The sequence below is a fragment of the Chaetomium fimeti genome, assembly GCF_033439085.1.
Source record: "Chaetomium fimeti strain CBS 168.71 chromosome Unknown B0H64scaffold_3, whole genome shotgun sequence".
NCBI lineage: Eukaryota > Fungi > Ascomycota > Sordariomycetes > Sordariales > Chaetomiaceae > Chaetomium > Chaetomium fimeti.
In genome coordinates this window covers 4,404,723-4,420,605 of record NW_026944331.1, presented here as the reverse complement: position 1 = coordinate 4,420,605, position 15,883 = coordinate 4,404,723, and the positions used below count along the sequence as shown (strand labels likewise).

The window sequence follows — 15,883 nt, the reverse complement described above, 5'->3', positions numbered from 1 at the left end:
TCACATACCTAATTGTTCGATCATGCCTCATCATTTGTTGTTGGCGTGTGGCATGACACTACATTTCGTGACAAGAACAGCCCCTAGCGTACACCCCCCAGATCCGTCTCGTCGCTCTAGTCAGAGGCGTCCCCATACTTTGAAATCAACTTCTGCATGATGGACATGGCGCCACTCCGATACCCCCCGCCAAATAACGCGTAGTGGTTGAGGTGATGGTATCTACAAAACTGTCAGCACATATTACCCTAGTGATCTCCCACGCCCCGGGAGACAAACAGGCACGGAGGAAACTCACAGTTCATACAACGCAATCCGGTCGTCCCACTCCTCCTTCGGCTCGGCCTTTGGAACCAAGCTCTCATACTCCCTCCAGAACGCGCTCCCAAACCCCCCAAACATGCGCATAATCCCCAGCTCATACTCAGAATGCCCATACACACAGGCCGGGTCAAACACGACCTCCTCAACCCCTCCCTTGCCGGCAATCCTCGCCCGCCCATGATTCCCACTCCACAAGTCCCCATGCACCAGCACGGGCCTCGCCCCCTTCAGATGGCCATCCCCAAGCAACCGCGGCACCACCACGCCCGCCACCTTGCCCACCGCATCGGCCAGCTCCCGGTCCCGACCGTTCCTGCGCGCCCCCTCGGCCAGCACGGCGCGCAGCCGGCGCTCGGCGTAGAAGTCGGCCCACGACTCGGTCCAGGCGTTGTCCTGGCGCGTCGCGCCGCAGCACGTCGGCACGGGGAAGCCGTACGCCGGCCGCGCGAAGCCCTCCGGCACCGGTGCCGCCGCCGTCGTGGTGTGCAGCCGCGCCAGCTTGGCTGCGAGCGAGAGGCCGGTGCCGCCTGATGCGGTCGATCGCATGTCCAGGAAGTCGGTCGCCAGGAAGAACTTGCCCGGTGAGCTGTGTAGGGCGCCGTGCGCGTGGGAGCGCGGGGCGAGGTGTAGGGAGGGGTCGGCCGCGTGGAGGGCGTTGAGGGAGGCGTGCTCGCCTGGTGGGTAGGGGGGACGGCGGGTGTTAGTTGGTGGGGATGAAACTTAGGCTGGGGGGGAGGAGGGCACGGGGAAAAAGGAAAAAGAAGTAAAAGGGGAAATAGGGGGGTTTTACCTCGAAACATGAGCTCGGCGTTGGGGCCGGTGCCGGTCTTGATGAAGAAAGTGAGCTCTTGGCCGTCTTTGGTGGCCATTAGCTTGTATGTGGAAGAGAAACCTGAGCCTCCGTGAGATACTAGCTTTGAGCTAGTTGCTTCGAGGCCTAGGGCCTCGAGGATGGCCGCATCAATGTTGGGGAGCATCGTTGGGAGTGAAATGGCGTGTGAACCTATCAGAGACCCCAAGGTTTGAAGTGACGTCAGTCGCGTTCGCATTCTGACATTTGTGACTTGAAAATGTTCAAGGGGAGCTCGCCAAACCTTACAGAATGTTCAGGGGGGTTCCGGATTCACAAAGAAGACCATGAATGACTCGAGGATATGGAGTGCTTGTTGTTTGTGCTTGGAAGTGAGTGAGGATCAGGGTGTGAGATGGGAGAATCTATGATGGGATGGATGCTCGGAAGTGGAGAGTGGGAACATGCAATCATTGGTGAACGGCCATAGACGAGCAATTCACACGGTGTATCATCTTTGGCTTTCGAAATGTTATTCCTTTAATTTCACACTGTGTTGTGATTCTATAGAAATTATCCTGATTTGAGATACTATCCATCATGGGAGCAATGAGGCTGCTGAGAAACGGAATGCAATTCGTAGGGTAAAGACTACACACCTATAAGTTAGGTTATAGTTTTTTTTCTTTTTCTCTCTTTCCTTCTTTTTCTCTCTTTCCTTCTTTTTCTCTCTTTCCTTCTTTTTCTCTCTTTCCTTCTTTTTCTCTCTTTGCTTCTTTTTCCTTTTTCTTTTTCTTCTTCTTTTTCTTATTTTTTGGTGACCTTAAGCTTTTTTTTAGAAAAGATAAACAAGTGACAAATGATTTAGTATTAAATAGTCAGCTTTATTAAGCTCGTGTCAGCAATGTCGTTGACTCTAAGCTCCGCCCTAGAAGGCGCCGGACCAAATTACACTGAAAGCTGGAAGCTGCTGAAGGGTGCTGCACGAGCCCGGAGTCCTCAGCACAAGGATCCAGAGGGGGACCAGAAGTCGGCGGAAGAAAGACGTGATCGCGGACTGTCTCGATGTGAGTCTGAACGAAGGTTACCCTCTTGACAGAGATGGACATCTCGGAGCTCACCCTCGGAATTCCCTATAATAATATCTTGTCTGAAAGCCATCTAATACCCTCCGCGTATCCCACTCTAGTGGTTACTGAGCACATGAATACCTTGATTGTTCGGTTTTCAATCTCGTGCACCCGAAGTCGATCCCAAATGTCCTGCGCTGACGTGACTATTCGATGCCATTAGGACATAAAGCGGCAATTAATTCAACAAGCGTTGGGGGATTATCACGTACTTGCGCCAGGGCGGTCAATTTTGTTTCCTAGCACTAAGAAGGGGACCCCGTCGAGTCCCTCAGCAGCAGATAGAGCATGGAGTTCTGCTGCGGCCTCGTCAAATCGCTCAACATCCTGGGCGTCGACCATATAGATGATAGCCGACGCCCCACAGATGCTCTTTGTCCATAGCTCCCGGTTTCGGTGGTGACCGCCGACGTCGAGAGCGGTGAATAAAACAATGCCCTTGGTTAGCGTCTCTGTGCCGGTGTTCGATGTGGCTACAGCGAAGCCTGGCAGATTGTCTGCACAGTTTTGAAGCAGGCTCGATTTCCCGGCGTTGTTGAGCCCAACGAAAACGAACTTCGCTGGCCGGTAAAGTCCAAGATATGAGAGGAAGGCGTAAAACCAGTCTGATACGCCCATTATGCGTGAGGAGGTCATTGCCTCGACACCCTTTGACCCAAAAATAGCGGAATTCGAAAAGAGCTCAAGAAATCAAGCAAAAAAGAAACGAATAAAAGGAATCGAGTGAAATTAATGCAAATAGAGTAAATACCGTTTGTTCTTTGGGATTCCTGATGTCTTTCGGATGGCTTCCGTTTTCAAAACGTTGCGAGGTTTGGTCGTCATCCAACCAGACATTACTTCGCGGCCATTGGCTGCAACGCAATGGAAACAGCTGTCGTTGCCGTATGACGTCTTCCACGGGTCACCCGCTCTAGCCTCCTGCGAGCACTCAGACCAAATCGCCCTCAGCCGACCGCAGCCACGTGGGAGTTCACTTTAGTGCAACACCATGAATTAGTCACCTCCGTCCGTTACTCATGTAACCATGAGTAACGTTCACGGGTGGCATGCGTCCTCGGGATATTGTCAACAAATTCCAAAGCTAAGGAGGAATTCTAACCAGGTAGGTTGGTATTAGGGAGGATCTAACTATCAAGCCACAACTTTATGAATTCGGCCGTTGTTTTAATGAGGTAGGATAGTTTCATAGCTGAGGATTCCAATAGTTCATTTCACGAATTCGGTAGTATAATACTCAGCCAAGTCTTGGGTCTATTCTTGAACATCAAGTTCTACGCTGAGCCCATCGGGTTAGATTTAAGGCAGCTCTAGGTCAAGAAGTCTGTTACCTATGCTGTTAGTGTTTAGACATTCAATCCATCAAGCACGCAGCTTTGTTTGGGTCGCAATTCGCCTGACCTTGGTACCCTCGGTTGCCAGCCGCATGGAACGAACTAAAGTGCTTGTCCACGGGTACCGGTACCCTCTGGCTAAAAAAGCCGAACTCGAAAGGAAACCAAAGGCAAAAATAAAAAAGAAAATAAAAAGAAATCAAGTAGAAGAAATGAGGTAAAAGAAAAGTAAATGGAGTAAACCTGGTTTCTTTGGACTCCAAGACGGCTTCCGTTTCGTTTCGACAGCCGAGGATTTGGGGTTTCCATGGTCGACCGACCCATGGCTGTTTTGGGCTGGCGGTGACGGGCACGACGGGGCACCAGGAACGAACAAAATTTAGGTGGGTACGCTGAGCTATGATTGGCGGGCGCTTTGGCCAGGCCAAGCGCGGCCGACCAGTCAGAAAACGGAAGCCTCGACGGCAGCGCATGGCTTTTGATTACGGCGCCCCCTGGCTGCATTCGGTTACTGCATCATGGCACGTTTCGCCGCGCCGGACTTAGTTAAGAACACCTGCAGCTACCAAGCTCTTTACTCTCCCTTTCCCCATCGCATAGCACCACTCAGACTACCGCCGCCGCGATGAATGGCCACTTTGCGGCAGTCGGCGACGGGCCGACAGCTCAACAATACGAGCACGGCATCCAGGTCATCGACGAGGAGAAAGCATTCAAGTTCGTGAAATATCCGCCACGCTGTCCGCTCGCTCCGGGAAGGAAGGAAGGGACGCAACGCAGCTAACCAAGCCCTCGCTTTGCAGCACGAATCTCAATGACTACCTCGGCGAGACCCGCGTCGCCGAGGCCGGCTTCAATTACCACCTGATCTCCGTCTTCGGCTCGCAGTCGACGGGCAAGTCGACCCTTCTCAACCACCTGTTCAAGACCGAGTTCAGCGTCATGTCCGAGTCGGCGCGCCGCCAAACAACCAAGGGAATATGGATGTCCAAGAACAAGCGCGCCGATACAAACGGGGATGCTGCCACCATGGCTGACAATATCCTCGTCATGGATGTCGAGGGTACCGATGGCCGTGAGCGCGGCGAAGACCAAGACTTTGAGCGCAAGAGCGCGCTCTTTGCCCTGGCGACGAGTGAGGTTTTGATCGTCAACATCTGGGAACATCAGATTGGTTTGTACCAGGGCGCAAACATGGGTCTGCTCAAGACCGTGTTTGAGGTCAACCTGCAACTTTTCTTAAAGGACAGGCAGTAAGTGTTTTCTTCCCTATTCCTTCGTCCCCATAGCTCGAAAATATTAACACCAACTCCAAGGTCGCAGACAAGGTCCCTCCTCTTCTTCGTCATTCGCGACCACGTTGGAAACACTCCCCTGGCCAACCTGCGCGACACCCTGGTTCAGGACTTGACCAAGATCTGGTCGACCCTTTCCAAGCCCCAAGGGCTCGAGAACTCTAGCATCGAGGACTACTTCGACTTTGCCTTCGCCGCGCTCCCGCACAAGATCCTTCAGCCCGAAAAGTTCTTGGAGGAGGCCAACAAGCTCAGCACCCGCTTCACGACCGGCCACCGCTCCGCCAAGGACCAGGAATTTGTCGGAGGCGTCTTTCTGCCCGAGTACCACAGGAGAATCCCGGCCGACGGCCTGTCCGTGTACGCCGAAGGCGTCTGGGACCAGATTGTCAACAACAAGGACCTCGACCTCCCGACCCAGCAGGAACTCCTCGCCCAGTTCCGCTGCGACGAGATCTCGCGCGAAGTCCTCGTCGGATTCGACACCGTCGTCGTCCCCCTCGAGGAGCAGCAAGCCGAAGCTACCCGCCTTGGCAAAGCCACCGTCCTGCCCGATCTCGGCGCCACCGGCGCCGGCACCCGAGAGAAGTGCGTCAAGGCGTTCGAGACGCAGGCTAGCAGGTACCACAAGGGTGTGTACACAATGAAGCGCGGCGAGCTCGAGAGCAAGATCGACGCGCGCCTCAAGGCGCTGTATCAAACACAGTTGTCGGCAGCGCACAAGGCCGGCGTAGCGGCTTTCAGCGACGCCGTCACGAACGCGGTGAAGGCGGGTCAAAAGGCCGGCGGTGTGTATGAGTTTGCCGAGATTGTCGACAACCAGAAGAAGAAGACGCTCGAGTTTTTCAAAAAGGAGGCACAGAGCCTGCTCATTCAGGGCGTCGCGTGGACCAACTTTAAGCCGCAGTACCGGCTGTTCGAGAAGGAGCTGGACGAGGTCAGTGCGCGCCTGCGCAAGGAGGAGATGAGGCGGCTGGCCAACCGCGTCGAGAGATGGGTCAAGTCTCGGCTTGGCGATGCTATCGGTGTTGAGTTCAACAAGATCGGTTCTGGCAGGGGTGGGTCCGGAGCGCCTGAGGATGGCGAGAAGCCGGCGACGGAGAAGGATCTCTGGGACCGTATCTGGAATGGCTTCAGTGGCATCGTCAGGGAGGCCGAGACAAGGTTTGCCGACAGGGCTAAGAGTTTCGAGGCGAGTTCCGAGGAGGTCGAGGTCGGCCTTTGGCGGCTCAGGCGCAAGAGCTGGGTCGCGCTCAGGGAGAAGATTGAGGAGGAGATGATGGAGAGCAATATCCTTATGAAGCTCCGCGAGAACTTTGAGGACAAGTTCCGGTACGATGAAGAGGGCGTCCCCCGCATTTGGCGCCCGACCGACGATATTGAGGGCATCTACACCCGGGCCCGCGAATCCACGCTGGGCTTGATTCCGCTGCTAGCGAGGTTCAGGTTAGCCGAGACATACGCCCCGCCGGACTTGCCAGCTTTCGTTGGCCCTCAACCTGCCGGCGCCGAGCCCGAGGACGAGGAGGACCTGGCCCCTATTGGCGGCGTGGATGAGGAAGAGGGTAAGAGCCTCGAGGAGGAGATGACGGTGCTGAGCGAAAGCAAGCGCCAGGACCTCGTCGTTCGGTTCAAAAAGATGGCCGATGGGGTTTACGTCGAGGCCAAGCGGAGCGCCATCGGGGGCATCACCCAGGTGCCGTTCTATTTCTATGTCGTCCTTTTGATCTTCGGGTGGAACGAGATCATCATGGGTAAGTCCTCCGTTATTGTTGACCTAAGAGCAGTCCACTAACATTTCCTAGTCCTGCGCAATCCCATGCTCTTCATGCTCCTCCTCGTCATGGGAGGTGGCACATACGTGGCTTACACTCTCAACCTTCTCGGCCCGATGATGCAGATGGCCAACGCGGCGTCTAACCAGGCCGTCGAGATTGGCAAGGAGAAGCTCCGCGACTTTGTTGAGAGCAACCAGACGATTAGACAAGCTATCGCGATGCCGCCGAGAGAGCAGCACAGAGGGGTCGGTATGGATAGGCTGGATAGCCGCGGCAAGAAGGTGCAGGAGGCCGAAGAGTACGATGATATTTAGATACGGTTAGGAATGGCGTAACGCCGGTGTTTACATAGCTGATTTGTTTGTTATTCTTGTTGTATAAGAGGCAGTGGTCAACTGCCACACAGGATATCTTTATTATTACTCCCGAACTCCAACGCCGGTCCCGATTATCCAACATGATTGCAAGTACAATTTGTTTACCCATGTTCAAAATGCTTCCAACCCGGCCGGTGTGCCAAACCATGTCCCCAGTTCGTCCCCGTCCTTCTCCTGGCCCGCGGAGGCAAAATAGTCGGTCAACCGTTGGGTGTCGGCGTCCTCGTCGACCGGCCACTCCACGTTGACGCCACCCCCTTTCGCCGGGGTCGCTTCCAGCATGTCTTTCGCCGTCCCCCAACTAAACCTGCACTCGGGCCCCCAGCCCCAGACAGGATGCATGTTACCCTTCAGCCATGTGACACATCTCCCGTCCGACGGGTAACCCGACCCCCAACCCATAGTTTCCTCCGCTCCCTCTCCCTCCTCCCCGCTGCCGCCCCTAGCCTTCCAGAGCGTCTCCAGGGCGACATCCCTCGTCACCTTGGCGCACACACTGGCGGCGCTGACGCTCGGGTACAGGCTGTCGGCCTTCTTGGCCACGGTGACCTTGGCGGCGGGGAAGATGCGGGCCAGCTTGGCCTGGTAGGCGGCCGGCTGGCCGATGGTGTCGACGTAGATCTCGCGCACGTTGACCCCGCGCGCGTACACGCCCTTGATCAGCTCCACCGTCGCGTCCATGGCCTGCGCGTTGAGGTTGTACGCCGCCAGCCCGCTCCGCAGCATGCCCGCGCCGATGTCCCGCGCCGAGAGCGCGTCCACCGCCCACCCGCACGACTCGTACAGGTCGCTGGTCGGCGTGCACAGCGTCTGCATCAGCGACGCGCGCACCGCCGGGGTGAGGACCTTGCTGTCGTCGAAGTGGTGCGTCGTGCGCAGGAGCGGGTCGGAGAGCGGGATCGGCAGGTAGAAGACGCCGTAGACCATCGGGCCGAGGACGGGACCGCGGCCGGCTTCGTCGACGCCGAGCGCGCACGGGGGCCCGGTGGCGGAGGGCGGGGAGTCGGGTGGTGGTAGGAGAGAGGGTGGGACGGGGGAGTAGTAGGAATAGGAGTCTCCGGCGAGGAGGGCGGTTTCGTTGATTGAGGGTGGGATGAAGACGGATGGGGGAGGGGTTTCGAGGGTAACATCCTCGGTTTGTTCTGAATTGTCCATGTTGCCGAAATGTTTTGTCTACCGACTCAATCCTGAGTGTCGATAACTCCAGTCCAAGTTCCTGTCAGTGTCAAAAAGTTGAAAAGTGCCTTGGACGGGTTTTGCGGCGAACATGCATGTGCAGCACCCACACCCCCTGTCATGTCTCCCTGGAGGGGCCGAGCTTGACGCGTGCCCGCCGTCGAAACGCGTCACGGGTTAAGCCAATCAGCGAGGCATTTCAGCGGCCATTTACACACAGTGCCGACAAAATCCATGGCAGTACAACACTGCAGCGACATCGCGCGCGACACCCACTCTCCATTCCCTTGGGCGAAGTAAACAACCACACCACGATATCCCACTTTTTCCGCTTATCGTCGACCCCTCGGCCGCCTGAATCTGCGCTGCTCGCATTTCCCTACGCGACGCGCCCGAGAACCATTCGAATTGCTGCCAACTTTAAGCTCTAACGCGTCTCGGCCCCGAAACTCGTCGCCGACGTCGCCGACATGGCGCCCCGACCGTCCCTGGCGCGCCGCACGCTCGCGCCACAGGGCGAACATATTTACGAACTCGGTGTGGTGGGGAGGTACGTCAGAGGCGCATAACGAGGGGAGGAAATGGATTCAGGTTGGCTAACACCGGGGCACAGGAAAACCGGCGTCACGGTTCCCGACTCGGGGGTACGCGATGAACATGGCATGGAGCCGATTGAGACCCTTTTTTCGTCGCCCGGCAAGTCGGACCACGAGGACCAGCAGGATGAAGGATCCGACGATTACGGAAGCGGCGAGGAGATGGATATCACTACAAGTACGGTCCCAGGACAACGCAGCCAAACAAAGAAAGGTCGCTAACCTTGGTTCTAGCATCTGGAATTGGCCCGGCGGCGCTGCTCAACGGCCAGGGGAGTAGGTTACCCGTGCCCTTGTCGCGCGTCCGGTCACCAGCCAAGCCGCTGCTCAACTCACCCGCCCAACGAAACCGATTCCTCGCGCGGAACTCCTCATCGCCAGCCCGTGGTGCCGTCATTAGAAATGACGGTCCCCGATCCAGTAGCCAGCCGACGGGCGATCAAACCGCAACCAAGCGCCGATTAGACTTCCGCAGTGTCGCAAACGGGGGTCCACACTCGTTATCGCAGCCCCAGGCTCACGGCAATCGCCTGCAGCCATTGCAACACGATTCCGAAGAGGAGGAGGAGGCGCAAAGCGAAGGTGGTCATGCAGCAGATGAAGACGAGGTTAACGACTTCGTCGAAGAATCCATGGCCATGCTGAACGAAGGGGAAGACTACGACCTTGCCGAACAAGAACCGGGACCAGCGCAAAGCGAGGCCGAAGAGGAGCAGGCGTCAGTAATAGAGGACGAGGACCCGCCAGCTCCTGCTGCCAAAAGGAGGCCGGGCCGACCACCGAAACAGAAGGCAGCCGCACCAGCTAAGGCGGCGAAACCTCAGAAGAAGCCTGTCCAGCAAGTCGTGGAAGAAGAGGAGGAAGAGGAGGACCCAGAAGAGGACGGCGGGCACTCGGAGGAGGAACAAGAGCCGACGCCTAAACCACAAAAACCAACACCTGGGAAACGCGGTCGGCCCCCCAAGGCCGGCAAGGCCTCAGCTGCAGCAGCGCAACCCCCTGCCCGCGGCTCTAAGAAGCGCCGCTCGTTAGACGAAGAGTCCGCAGCGGCCGAGGAGCCCTCACCAGAGCCACAGCCAAAACGCCAGCGCACATCCCCCGCCGCCAACGCGAAGAAACCCGGCCCTAAGAAGGCCGCCGCTCCAGGCAAGAAGGCGCCCCAACCGGCGGCGGCCACGGCCCCAGCCCCGAAACCCCGCGGCCGAAAGCGCAAGTCCTCCATCGACGCGGGCGACGTGTCCCAAGTAGCCATGGCGCGGGGCCCGCCGCTGCCCAAGTCGCGCGGCCTGCTGATCAACCGGCGCGAGGTGCCGGGCGACCCGGGCTCGTCCATGAGCCGCACGCGGTCCGGGCGCACCTCGTTCAAGCCGCTCGCCTACTGGCGCAACGAGCGCGTCGAGTTCGACAAGGACGAGGCCGAGGACGCTTTCGTCGGCCGCAAGCGCACCTCCCGCTTCGTCCTCTCCAGCGTCAACGCCGTCCACCGCGTCGACGAGCCTGAGCCCGAGGTCCGCGCCAAGTCCCGCCGCGGTGGTGGTGGTGGTGGTGGTGGGGTTGGGAAGAGGGGAGGTCCCGCGAAGCGCGGGCGGCGGAGGCGGAGTGGTGGGTTTGAGGAGGCTGATGATGGGGAGGATGATGGGCCCGCCGAGGTGTGGGAGCTCGACCCGGGGACGGTCACGGGCGAGGTGGTGGTGTGGCAGCCCGAGTACGAATTCAACCCCCCCGCGCCGAACGACCTCGTCAGCGTCATGGACAAGCAGCTCGCCATCAGCGGGCCGGCCATCAAGACGACCGAAGTGGTGGGCGGCGAGTTCCGCTACGCCAAGGTGTTCAGCGAGGGCTTCATCGGCGCCGGCGTGGTCGACCTGCCGCCGGGGGCCATCAAGCGGCTCAAGAACTCGCGCAAGGTTTTCATGATCTTTTTTGTGCATGCCGGCCGGGTGCTGGTAACCGTTCAGGAGACGAGTTTCCGCATCAGCAAGGGCGGGATATTCATCGTGCCTAGGTGTATGTTTACCTTCAACCTCCCTTTCCCATTCCCGCTTGGCTACTGATTGTTTGCTTACTGACTTGCGCTTCTTCCCAGACAACGAATACACAATAAACAATGACTACGACCAGCCAGCCCGCATCTTCTTCGCGCAAGGGCAAGAAATGCCTGTAAACGCGCCGCCCGAAGAAGATGTCGCCGAGGATGATGACGTGGACGAAGAGGTGGAGGTGAGCGAAGGCGAGGAGATGGAGAGCGAAGAGGAGTAAGAAGCGGCATGCAGCTGTCGGACTGTTGAATGGAAGAGTGTATGGGTCGGGAGTAAAGGGCAAATTTGCTGGGAGGAGCGTTTGCTTCACTCTTGTTAGTCTACAGGTAACTGGCCACATGGCCCGGGGACGGAACGGGGTGTCCAATAATGACACCACAGTCGCTCACCGCTTCAAAATATACCAGTGCTTGCTTGTATAATACAGCTTTCTTTCTAACTGAGGGGCTCCGGCTACAAATCGAAGTTGAGAAGGGTATCCAACGCCACCGCTATTGCTCGCGCGCTAAACACTTGGATAAGAAGCCCTCAAGCCTCCTCGGACAACACCTTTTTCAACCCAGCCATCTCCTTCTCATACGCCACGATCTTCTGCTGGCTCTTCTGCAGCTTCGCTAAAAGGTAGTTGATCCGGTCGGTAGTCTCGTACGGTTGCGAGGGCAAACTTCCAAGCACGCTGAGCTCCCCTTCGGCCTTGTCGATAATCTTCGCCTCGATCTTGGCCAGCTCAGTCAGCAACGCCAGGTCCATCCGCGCGTTAACGACTGCGTCGTTGAGCAGCCTATTGAAGGCTGCCTGGTACACAGGCTTCCCGGCACGAATGGTGGCGGGTCGGCCGTTGCGCGACTTGACCGTGATCAGCTCGGCAGTGGCGAGACTCTCGAGGGCAGCCTCGGCGTTGCCAGCGCCGGCGGTGGTGGACGAGGCAAAGGTGTTGGAGAGCAGAACTTCGTTGTAGCGTAGGTTTTCCTTGGAGGCAATCTCCTTGATCAGATACCAGGCCTGCTCGGTCGACCACTTCTTGTCGTCGGAGCCGGCAGCACCTTTGTTGGCGAGGAGAAACATGCGCAGGATCTCGGACGCGCTCTGCTCGATGATGTCTGAAACGGCCTTCTTCGGGCTCTGGCCAACTTTAAGTCTGCGGGCCAGGACTTGTAGGTCGGTTAGGCGGCCGCCCAGGGCGTCAATACACTCGTCCAGCTCCTGGAGGTCCCTCCGGAGTTGCTTCTCGCTGATGGAAGGAGAGGCATGGTTCACCTTCTTGTCGGAATCGTCGTCGGTTTCGAGTTGCGACACCACGAAGTGCTTTGCGACTTCGGGAGTGAGGTCACCTAGGGTAATCTGGTGGAAAACACGATCCGGAAGTGCCTTCGAAAGGGGCTTCGAAAACGATGTATCGGTAGTTAGGAAGATGACGTGGGCGATATTGGCCTGCACAAGGGCAGAAGCCCATTCCGAGATCTTGTCGTATACGATAGCCTTCTCCTCGCTCTTGTGTAAGAAGTTGTCTATCACGATGACGGGCCGCCTCTCCGGGTGGGCCTCTAAATAGGCATCGTCTGTGAGGCTCGCATCCCTATCGCTCTTCCTGCGAGCGAGCGAAACATCCTTGAGGGCTTCGGCGGTGGTCTGGAGGATCTTGGTGACTTGTGATTCGAGAGTCTCGGAAAACCCAGTTTTGACTCCCGTGGTGCCTTGGATGGCGAGGTCGACCATGCTGCTGAGGTTGTTGGCCCAGGAGAATACAGGGCGGTAGCCGACCTGATTAGCCAGCTTCCTGATGGTTCCCGCCTCGCCCCGTGCTTCCACCACCTGCCTGCAGTCTACCACCAACACATCGCGCCGCCCCTCAAGCACTTGGTCCATAACAAGTTCCCGGCCTCCAGAACCACGTGGTCCTTGAACGACGATGAATGTCCCCACGGTTTCAAGTAGGTTATTTTGTATTGAGTCGATCAGGTCCCTTCGGTGGGTAAATAGGGCACTGAGGCCCGCGTCGTCGTCTCCCCGCTTGTGGAAGGTGAGGATGTCGGAGGTTTGCCGTTTCAACCATTTGTACAGTTTACTATCGGTGAACTCGAAAGACCTTTGTACATGCACCTAAATATAGTTAGGTTTCGTGCTTCAACAATTAGCAATCCTTGGGGAGGAGCAGACGCACCTTGACGAAAAACTCGCGGATCGGGTCGAAGACGGCAACGGTAAAGGCGGCCAAAAAGGCAGCAATTATGGGGATGACGATCCGCGGGTGGTTCGTGACCCAGTTCCAAATTTGGTGAGCCTTTACTCGTTGTTCGTACGACAAGCGCAGGCGGGTTAGGCTCTTGCTCCCTTCCTCTTGGAGGACAAACCCATGGATGCAGTTCCGGGCTAGAATGGCGTCCCGGACCAAGACAAAGTCCACATATGCAAACTTGGGCAGAACCTTGGAGTCGGGGGGTTGAGAGGTAATGTCAGAGATCTTCCCATATCGGCGAAACAGGCTGTACAGGGACTCCTGTGATAATTCGGTTGGCGGTTCGGAGTTCCTGGCGGGCACAAACTCGATCCTGAGGCGGTTCTTCGGGAGGCGGTAGAGGTCTTCTAGCCACGGCCGGCCAAGGACAAGGCGCGACTTGATATGGCGGAAGGGGTTGAACCACGGCTTGATGGGTGTTTTGTCGAGAGATTTGACCAGTTGATCTGATGGTTTGTGTAAGCGTCCTGCCAACGGGGGTAAGAGCAGTAGGGTATATGTCCTGAGGGTGAATGAATACCTTCTATGTCCGCGGGCGATATGTTGTCAGGATAGGTAAACTTGACGTAAGCCCCGCCTTCTTTGAGCCGCGGGATGATCTCGGTGACCTTGATCGGGGCGCTTTCGGGGATTGCCCGCTTGACGAGGCCAATGGGGTCAAGGAAACTCAAGGACGCGCTGTTGAATCGCCTGAGCAGTTCATTCGTCTCCCAAGCTCTCCAGAGCAGTACTGAGCTGAGCTTGAGGGGGAAGATATCTAGAGAAGGTCAGAAGCTGGCGATGTTGTGAGATTGTTGCTTGTTTCTTTCTTGGAGCTTACTGTCAAAAAAGAGGATTGCCTCGTTGGGTTGTGTGTCGATATGTCCCGAGTTGTCGCTCCCAACAGTTCCCGATGTGCTCTCCCATCTCCGAATCAGACGCCTCGGCTGGCCCAGTCTTGTAGTTACCGGCGATCGGTGTCGAAGAGCGCAGGTTGTTGTAACCAGGCATGGCGGGGGCCTGAGCCCGTGCCCGCCGACCGGCCGAAACAAGACTCGTCCTGGTATCATTGCTTCATGGCAACACAAATGTCGTGAAATCAAAGGCCCCGGTGACTACGCGTGAAAAATGTCGTCCGATGAGAATTTAGATATTCCCGGGTTGGTGGTTGTTTAACAAGTCCCCCACGTCGGGTGCGACGACGAAGCGGGAGGTGGTGGCCCTGGTTCAATGAGGTCATTGGGCCCTGGTTTCGACTGACAAGACTAACGAACCGTGTTCTGGTTCATAGTAACTGCGACTTTCCGGTCTTGACAAATTTAAACCTCTCATTTGAATATCATATTTATGTAGGTATACACTGATTCAATCCATCCCTTTTCTCAAGACTCTGTTTTCTGTCCTCTGCGTCTTGTTTTCTCGGGAAGCACCGTCGACTTCAGGCCCTAGCTGGCTGGCCGCCAAGTATGGTGCCAAGCTACCCCACCACTGTCTTCGGACGGCGCGCCAATCACTGCCGGCCGGATGCAAGAGAATCTTTAACTGGCTGCAAGCCCTTTGACATCCAGACCACCCGGCGCGCTGGGACACCCTCCCGCGGAAGACCGACCTGCCCCTCACTTCCCCTCTCCTATCCGGTACATTGAGCAATTGAACATTGTTGCAACCAGGATTTCAAGCAGCAACGTGCATCTCCACCAAACATCCACCGACGTCGAAGCGATCATCACCATGGGCTGGTTCTGGCAGACCTCCTCGTCGCCGAAGCCCGAGGGCTCACGCGACAGTGCATCCCCAGCATCGACCACTCCCACACCACCAACACCGACTGCACCAACCCAAGCACCACCTGCCGAGGCCTCGTCTAACTCAGCCGACCGCGAGATGGCTATGTTTATGGACATGCTCCTGAAGGACACCCAATCGTCCTCTCAACCCAAGACCCAACAACCACCACAACCACCACCATCCAATTCCTCCTCCTCCTGGCTCCCCTGGTCATCCACAAAACCCGACGACACCCCCACCGCCGAACAACTTGCCCCCCCAAAAGAGACGCGCACCCCCCAATCCCTCGCCATGTCCGAGCACCTCCTCCCGACCAGCATGTCCTGCCGCGACGCATTCGACTACGCGTGGCACTGCCACACGCCCGGATCGCAATGGAACGCGGTGTACCGGTACGGGTCCGTGCGGGCGTGCTCGGAGCTGTGGGACGACTTCTGGTTCTGCATGCGGACCAAGTCGTACTCGCCCGAGCTGAAGGCGGCGGCGGTGCGCGAGCACTACCGGCTCAAGGAGGAGGCCAAGTACGGCGGCGGCCGGCCCAGCAGCGAGGACGTGTGGGCGAGCCGCGAGGAGCGCGTCGCGCCGGGGACCGCCTTCCAGCAGCGCTTCGAGGCGCCCGCGATAGACGATGCCGAGCTGCAGAGGATGGATGCCGAGCGGCGGAGGCAGATTCGGGAGATGACGGAAGGGGCAGAGGGGAATAATAGATAGTGATCATAGGAAGAAGGAGTGACATGGACTCGGCTTTGATAGTTTATTAGCGACCTAATTCCATCTCTACTACTGATACCCAACCGCACAATGATTCATGATCGGACACCAAGCGTCCATGTAGCTAGGGTGCGATGAATGGAAAGAACTACGGACTATGAACAAACTCAGCGTATGCATAAGGAAAGGAAACCCTCGCCGTTCTTACTACGCCCTATGAGAAAAGCGGACGGCTCCGCCAATACCAACTTAGACTCCGGCGCCCCAGCTCAGTTCACACGGAAGGAGAGGAACTCTCGACATGTCACAAGCACACATTATAGCAACTTG

The 15,883-nt window shown here is 57.1% G+C and overlaps 7 protein-coding genes across 7 annotated transcripts; 3 read left to right on the top strand and 4 right to left on the bottom strand.

Moving 5' to 3' along the window:
- Positions 1 to 6: 6 nt before the first annotated feature.
- B0H64DRAFT_393728 (Fructosamine/Ketosamine-3-kinase) lies at positions 7 to 1,636 on the bottom strand. The gene is made up of 4 exons (XM_062803660.1): positions 1,419 to 1,636; positions 1,115 to 1,327; positions 299 to 998; positions 7 to 222 (listed from the first exon to the last, which is right to left on the bottom strand). The coding sequence occupies exons 2-4, from the start codon at positions 1,299 to 1,301 to the stop codon at positions 117 to 119; spliced, it is 993 nt and encodes a 330-aa protein (XP_062661566.1). The 5' UTR covers positions 1,302 to 1,327; positions 1,419 to 1,636; the 3' UTR covers positions 7 to 116.
- Positions 1,637 to 1,797: 161 nt separating this feature from the next.
- Positions 1,798 to 3,037, bottom strand: B0H64DRAFT_393721 (ADP-ribosylation factor family-domain-containing protein). Its single transcript, XM_062803659.1, has 3 exons — positions 2,457 to 3,037; positions 2,236 to 2,390; positions 1,798 to 2,171 (listed from the first exon to the last, which is right to left on the bottom strand). Exons 1-2 carry the CDS (start codon positions 2,878 to 2,880, stop codon positions 2,248 to 2,250), a joined length of 567 nt encoding a protein of 188 aa, XP_062661565.1. The 5' UTR covers positions 2,881 to 3,037; the 3' UTR covers positions 1,798 to 2,171; positions 2,236 to 2,247.
- A 1,048-nt stretch (positions 3,038 to 4,085) lies between these two features.
- B0H64DRAFT_358283 (protein SEY1) lies at positions 4,086 to 7,090 on the top strand. The gene is made up of 4 exons (XM_062801642.1): positions 4,086 to 4,295; positions 4,382 to 4,831; positions 4,895 to 6,627; positions 6,679 to 7,090. The coding sequence occupies exons 1-4, from the start codon at positions 4,204 to 4,206 to the stop codon at positions 6,963 to 6,965; spliced, it is 2,562 nt and encodes an 853-aa protein (XP_062661564.1). The 5' UTR covers positions 4,086 to 4,203; the 3' UTR covers positions 6,966 to 7,090.
- On the bottom strand, positions 7,091 to 8,330 carry B0H64DRAFT_431858 (ribonuclease H-like domain-containing protein). Its single transcript, XM_062805987.1, has one exon. The coding sequence runs from the start codon at positions 8,181 to 8,183 to the stop codon at positions 7,140 to 7,142; it is 1,044 nt and encodes a 347-aa protein (XP_062661563.1). The 5' UTR covers positions 8,184 to 8,330; the 3' UTR covers positions 7,091 to 7,139.
- A 117-nt stretch (positions 8,331 to 8,447) lies between these two features.
- Positions 8,448 to 11,059, top strand: B0H64DRAFT_474061 (kinetochore CENP-C fungal-like protein; the record flags this gene model as incomplete). Its single annotated transcript, XM_062808029.1, has 4 exons — positions 8,448 to 8,754; positions 8,818 to 8,978; positions 9,035 to 10,807; positions 10,887 to 11,059. Exons 1-4 carry the CDS (start codon positions 8,675 to 8,677, stop codon positions 11,057 to 11,059), a joined length of 2,187 nt encoding a protein of 728 aa, XP_062661562.1. The 5' UTR covers positions 8,448 to 8,674.
- Positions 11,060 to 11,218: 159 nt separating this feature from the next.
- On the bottom strand, positions 11,219 to 14,454 carry B0H64DRAFT_136598 (RNA12 protein-domain-containing protein). The gene is made up of 4 exons (XM_062798223.1): positions 13,896 to 14,454; positions 13,596 to 13,832; positions 13,001 to 13,521; positions 11,219 to 12,939 (listed from the first exon to the last, which is right to left on the bottom strand). Exons 1-4 carry the CDS (start codon positions 14,122 to 14,124, stop codon positions 11,368 to 11,370), a joined length of 2,559 nt encoding a protein of 852 aa, XP_062661561.1. The 5' UTR covers positions 14,125 to 14,454; the 3' UTR covers positions 11,219 to 11,367.
- Positions 14,455 to 15,866, top strand: B0H64DRAFT_136597 (uncharacterized protein). The gene has a single exon (XM_062798222.1). It carries the CDS (start codon positions 14,786 to 14,788, stop codon positions 15,551 to 15,553), a length of 768 nt encoding a protein of 255 aa, XP_062661560.1. The 5' UTR covers positions 14,455 to 14,785; the 3' UTR covers positions 15,554 to 15,866.
- The last annotated feature ends 17 nt before the right edge of the window (positions 15,867 to 15,883 follow it).